The sequence below is a fragment of the Perca flavescens genome, chromosome 7 (assembly GCF_004354835.1).
Source record: "Perca flavescens isolate YP-PL-M2 chromosome 7, PFLA_1.0, whole genome shotgun sequence".
Classification (NCBI taxonomy): Eukaryota; Metazoa; Chordata; class Actinopteri; order Perciformes; family Percidae; genus Perca; species Perca flavescens.
In genome coordinates, this window is record NC_041337.1 from 17,694,861 (window position 1) to 17,701,317 (window position 6,457).

Sequence of the window (6,457 nt, forward strand, 5' to 3'; positions counted from 1 at the left end):
CTTTCGTTATGTTCGTGGCTGAAAACAGCCACTACTTTAAACTGCTGTAAAAATGTATCAGATAAATATTTTACATACATCTATTAATCAACCTCAGTCCTGATCAAAACTACTAAATTTTCTCAAAAAAAATCTGGATTTTAACTCTTTAATTGTCAATTTCATAAATGATGTCGCAGATTTGGGAAAAAAAAACACACAAAATGACTGATTTTCAATATAAAATGTGATTGTGGACTGGATTTTTTATTACCTTTTATCACAGTCTTGGACATGTCAAAGATGAGAAACAACATTGGTTTTGATGCATTGTTAGTTTTTGTGCAGGATTACATTTTAACTTTTTCTCCCTCATTTACTGTTTGTGGCTGTTTTTGCCCCATTGACTTCCATTATAACCACATTTTTTGATTGCAAAGCCATTACACCATATAATCATGCATTTTTGATTGTTAGTGGTTTTCCCTGTTGGGAAGAGGTAAAATTAGTAATTTGTACTGCTGATAACCAGGTGGCACCATTAACCCTTTAGATATGTCTGTGCAAAAAAAAACAATCTACTCAGCATCTGCATCAGATTTATGAACAATTTATTATGAACCAAAATGCAACAACAACTTCAAATAAACTGAACAATGGTTCAAGAGTTGAGGATGGATGAAGAACTAAACAATTAAACAAACTACAAACTGTGTGTGTGTGTGTGTGTGTGTGTGTATTCCAGCAGGACTTGCAGCATATCACTTGATGCTCTTTGCAAGTGTGCCCACCACAACGGATGCAAGTGCTGACTGTTGTTCTTTTTTTTTTGTCCTGCACCACTTGCATGTTCCCCTCTTCCCTTCTGAGCTCCTGGTGCCTGCTGGTGTCTGTGGATCTGTGTCTGGAGGGACAGCTGCAGAAGACTGAATCTCTCTCACCAGCGAAGCAGCAACTGGTGCACGAGGGAGGTGCTCTCTCCTCAGTATTGTTGCAGAGACCAGAGAATTTCCCAGCTCTTCAAGGAAAAGCCTTCTCCGAAACAGCTTCGCCTGGTTCCAGGAGGGATCCACAGCTGTGAAGATGACACATGCATTATATGCCGAGACGTCCACCATATTGAAAAATAACGTCTGTGGCCACCGATTGGTCCTACTTCTGCAGCTGTAGGTGCCGACAACCTAAAAAAATAAAAGAACAAGAAAAGAATTTAGTACAGATTTCATAAGTATTTTTGAAGCTGCACATGACAATGAGAATAATCATGCAAACATTGTCAAAACACAAACAGTATCTCCTAAATGTATCCCTACCAAGCACATGAATTCAAGTAACAAATCATGTAGTAACAAATGTGTAATGGCACAAACCTTGTCTAGATTGTCGACACCTCCCTTGCAGCGGTTGTAATCTGCGATTATCTCTGGCTTCTTTTTTGGTCCCTCTGTCACCACTGCTTCGCGGTGCCTTGTATTGATGAGGATCACATTCCTCCCCCGTTTCAGAATGTAACTCACAGCCGTGGTGTTCTTTGTGAAGGCGAAGACGGTGGAGAGGGCAGGTCGTCCTTTAGCCTGCACCAGGTTGGGTGGCAGCTCTGGTTTATTTTTCCTGATCGTCCCGACCAAGGCTATTTTCTTCCGCAGAAGCTCCTGAGCAAGTGGGTAGGAGGTAAAGAAGTTGTCACAGGTGACAGTGACGCCCTGGAGTCCTTCTGTCATCTCCATGACAACATGCTTTCCCTGATCCACCTCTGCAGCATTACCTGTCTTACCCAGGTAAATGTCACACATCCAGGCATAGGATGTGCCAACATCAGCAGTCACCCAAATTTTTAGCCCGTATTTTGCTGTTTTTTTTGGCATGTATTGCCGAAAGCTGCATCTCCCTTTGAATGGCACAAGCTGCTCATCCTCTGTGTCATCTTTGCCAGGGTTGAATAGGAGGGGAAGGCGATGCGTCCACATTTCCCACAGGGATCTGATCGGGGCAAGCTTATCCTCTCTATGGCGAGCTGGTCTCTGCAGCTTGTCATCAAAACGCAGAGCTCTGCTGATTTCATGGAATCTTGAGAGGGACATGGTGGCTCTAAAAATCGCCAAAAAACGACCACTGCGATTATCCCACAGGCAATGTGTGGACTCCCCTCTGGACCTGTAGACGCCGGCCAAAATCAGTAGCCCCATGTAGGCATGGAGATTTGTGGAGTCCATCTCGGTCCAGTTTCTCATTGTGCGGCGCCCATGGAGGTTGGTCATGCTGACAATGAGGTCAATCATCTCCTCTGTAAAAAACAGATTGAACACAGAATCAATGTTCTGGACCCTTGCAATGGCATAGCAGGTCGGCCCTGGAGTCACGCCTCTTGCTGGCTGAAGAAAGGGAGTTGTCTCCGCGTTGGTAGAAAACCACACTTCGCCGTTTCTTCCAATCCACCCAGATCCAGGATCCTCCGAATCATCCTCGCCTTCAGTTGAAGCTAGAGAGGATGATGAGGGTGGCACATCCAAATCAGGATCGGACTCTCCTGAGTCTGTGGTGTCATGGCTTTGCAATCAAAAAATGTGGTTATAATGGAAGTCAATGGGGCAAAAACAGCCACGAACCGTAAATGAGGGAGAAAAAGTTAAAATCTAATCCTGCACACAAACTAACAATGCATCAAAACCAATGTTGTTTCTCATCTTTGACATGTCCAAGACTGTGATAAAAGGTAAAAAAATCCAGTCCACAATCACATTTATATTGAAAATCAGTCATTTTGTGTGTTTTTTTTCCCAAATCTGTGACATCATTTATGAAATTGGCAATTAGAGTTAAAATCCAGATTTTTTTTAGAAAATTTAGTAGTTTTGATCAGGGCTGAGGTTGATTAATAGATGTATGTAAAAGAAATTTGAAAAAAATATTTATCTGATACATTTTTACAGCAGTTTAAAGTAGTGGCTGTTTTCAGCCACGAACAGTAAATTAGGGAGAAAAAGTTAAAATCTGATCCTGCACAAAAACTAACAATGCATCAAAACCAATGTTGTTTCTAATCTTTGACATGTCCAAGACTGTGATAAAAGGTAAAAAAAATCCAGTCCACAATCACATTTTATATGGAAAATCAGTAATTTTGTGTTTTTTTCCCCAAATCTGTGACATCATTTATGAATTTGGCAATTAAAGAGTTAAAATCCTTTTTTTTTTTTTTTTTTTTTAAATAGTAGTTTTGATCAGTACTGAGGTTGATTACTAGATTTATGCAAAAAAAAATATTTATCTGATACATTTTTACAGCAGTTTAAAGTAGTGGCTGTGTTCAGCCACGAACATAACGAAAGGGTTGTGAATTTGAACAATCCACAAGGGTTAAGTACATAATTCCATGTGTTCATTCATAGTTTTGATGCCTTCAGTGAGAATCTACAATGTAAATAGTCATGAAAATAAAGAAACACATTGAATGAGAAGGTGTGTCCAAACTTTTGGCCTGTACTGTATCTGTAAAAGCCACATGAAGCAAACATTTAATAAACAGTACATTTTGACTAGTCTACAGTGATGCTTTGAGCTAAATGCTTAAGTCAACATGCTAACATGCGAATGTTTTGCAGGCATGTACAAGCCTACCATGTTTACCCTCTTAGTTTGGTGTATTAGCATGCTGACACTTGCTAGCAGTAAAACATTAAGTCCAGATGAGGCTGATGGGAATGGGTATGTTTTTCAAGTTTATCATAAACCAAACTGGACAAGGTGAGATTTTGACCTCATGATGGAAACATTTCTCTTAAAACCACAAATGTCTACCAACTGTCCCTTCAAACTGTCTCCCACAGGCTTCACTTACCTTGGGATAAAAATATCACCAAACTTGACAGAGCTATGGAAGCTTAACTTCTCTCCCATAGCAACCAAAATAAAGAAGGACTTTGATAGATGGCACAATCTCCCCTATCTGTTATGGGGCGCATTAGCTTAATCAAAATTAATGTATTCCCCAGGGAATTATATCCCCTGCAAATGCTACCCTTTTAGATCTCCAAGAAGGTTGCTCATGATATAGAGAGAGCATTCTCTAGATTCATATGGCACGGCAAGAGACCCAAACAGAAAATGAAAACACTACAGCTGCTCTCTGACAGGGGAGGCTTGGGCCTGCCGAACATAATTCTTTACAACTGGGCATGCCATGCTCGCTTCCTGTGGGAATGGTTACATGCTCATCTCAAGTCCAAGCCCTGTCTAGATTCATGGTCCTCTCTGCCATCCTCGCTATGGAGCTTGGTCATGAGTGATAAGAAAAAGCTACACAAGGATATCAAGAATAACCAGATTATATACAACACAATTAGAGTGTGGCAGGAAATCTGTAAATACTTAAACAGAGGAAGTTATGCCTCATTCTTAACCCCTATTACGAGGAACCTGGATTTCCCCCCAGGTCTCCATCCCAATATTTTTGATATGTGGCATGGCAACGGGGCACGTGTGATTGGAGATTTGTACCACAATAGGATATTAATGACTTTACAACAAGTATCAGTATCCCTAAAGAACATCATTATGGTCTTCTCCAGGTCAGGCACTTTATTGGATCCAAGACCTTACCCCCTCCTGATCTAGCCATGTATAGTGATGTAGAGAAGTTCCTTATGTCCTGGAGAGGCATCACACGTTTTATCTCTTCCTTCTATGCATTGCTATACTCTTAGTCCAGGTGATATTACAAGCATTGCACAGAAGTGGGAGAAAGATCTCAACACAGAGTATATTGAGGATGACTGGCAGGAGACCACTTTACATGTAATAGATTGAGAGAGACACAGTATAAAATATTACACCATCTACACATAACTTCTTACATACTTATTAAGATGGACCGTCAGATCTCACCTTTGGTAACAAGTGCCACAGAGAGATTGGAACATATTCCTTCTGGCAATGTAAATTGATAAAAAGATTTTGGGGTACAATTTCACAAGAACTAAGTGGCATCTTCCATACAAAAGTTAAGAGGGACCCAGGCCTTCTCATTCTTGGCCTCCCCTCAATGGAGGGGACTCGAACCCATTTGAAGTTCAAACTATGTGACAAATTGCTATTATTAGCTAGAAACTTTATTTTAATTAATTGGATCAATGATAAACCACCTGTCACATTATGGTATAGGGAAATATTCAGGGTCCTCCCTTATGAAAGACTTAATGCAGTTGCAAAGGGTAACGAGAGGGCTTTCAATGAAACATGGGCTCCTCTGCTTAACTACCTACCAGAGGATTTGACTCTGCTAGTGATGAGGGGGCCAGTTTTCCCTAAAATGGCCACACCCACCTGGGATAAATCCATAAGTGCCTTCTCTTGTACTGTGGTTCTCAAATACTGTCTTTTCATGTTTTAACTCCTCTTGATGTATCTCTGCTCACTTTTGTAGAATATGGGCACTGTTGTGGCTATGGCTACAGGAATGGACAATGTATGTGAACGCAGAGCAATATGGAGATAGGCTCTAGTATGTACTGTGAAGATGAAAGGGGGGGCAGTAGACTGGGACATTTTCCTGCTAAGAATAGACAGAGAGATAGGCCCAATCCCAAAGTGAGCCCTGAGGACTAAAGACTCAGACTTAATTGATCTCAGGTGCTAAGTGAGTGTGAGGCCACATGGGCTCAAATAGGTATACATGGGATTGGGACAGCACTTCACACGAGATCACATGTTACCTTGGCGACGTTTAATAAAAAAAGATGTTCCTGACACGTGCCGGTTTGGGAATTTTCGTTTTAAGTTTGTTGCTTTCCACACGGCCAAGGCACAGGAGACTGCTGCGTGATTCCACATTATTTCAAGCTCTTGTTTTACAAGCTGGAAAACAGTTTGGTCTGTTCCGTGGCCGTGTGTCATGCTGTTGTTTACCTTTGTAATTTCCGGATTTCCATACGGTCTCCGCGGTCAACGTCACAACGCTTTGAACTGTGGGTAATTCCCTTTGGTGAAGTCTGCATCGATGCAGACTCACCGAAAGGGCTCGGTAAGTGTGTACTCAAACCCTCACGCCCTTCGAAATTCGACATTGGGACAACCCTAAATCCTTAGGAATTTCGCCAGAACGCGCACCAAAGTCCGTGAGTCTGGACTTTGGGATTGGGCCATAGACATCTGTGTCTATCTGTATCTTTATCTTCTTTTATCCATCGGTTACTGATATGATGGCAAAATGTATAAATTGGGTTTGTTGGGGGGGGGAAAAAAAAAAAAAAAAAGTAAGCCCATTGTGGTACCGTTTGATTAAAAAGACAGACCTAAGTCATCTATGCACAATGAACATTAGTACCAAATGTCATGGAAATCCTTCTGAAAGCCGAGGAGAATCAAAGTCAGTAGAATATATTGTCTGGGAACCACAATTTGGCACCAATCCAATAAGAGGTTGACTATTTCACTCAATAAGAAATGCATGTACGTACATACATACTCTGTGCAAAATTGA

The 6,457-nt window shown here is 41.2% G+C and overlaps 1 protein-coding gene across 1 annotated transcript; it reads right to left on the reverse strand.

Moving 5' to 3' along the window:
- Positions 1-740: 740 nt before the first annotated feature.
- Positions 741-3,876, reverse strand: LOC114558524 (piggyBac transposable element-derived protein 4-like). Its single transcript, XM_028582583.1, has 3 exons — positions 3,818-3,876; positions 1,350-2,526; positions 741-1,160 (listed from the first exon to the last, which is right to left on the reverse strand). Exons 1-3 carry the CDS (start codon positions 3,874-3,876, stop codon positions 741-743), a joined length of 1,656 nt encoding a protein of 551 aa, XP_028438384.1.
- Between the last annotated feature and the right edge of the window lie 2,581 nt (positions 3,877-6,457).

Excerpts from the sequence above, each read along its gene's own strand:
- LOC114558524 (XM_028582583.1), bottom strand. The coding sequence starts at position 3,876 with ATGGGAGAGAAGTTAAGCTTCCATAGCTCTGTCAAGTTTGGTGATATT. Across the intron at positions 2,527-3,817 it reads GGTGATATTTTTATCCCAAG|CCATGACACCACAGACTCAG; the intron begins GTAAGTGAAGCC and ends TTGATTGCAAAG. Across the intron at positions 1,161-1,349 it reads GTGTCGACAATCTAGACAAG|GTTGTCGGCACCTACAGCTG; the intron begins GTTTGTGCCATT and ends TTATTTTTTTAG.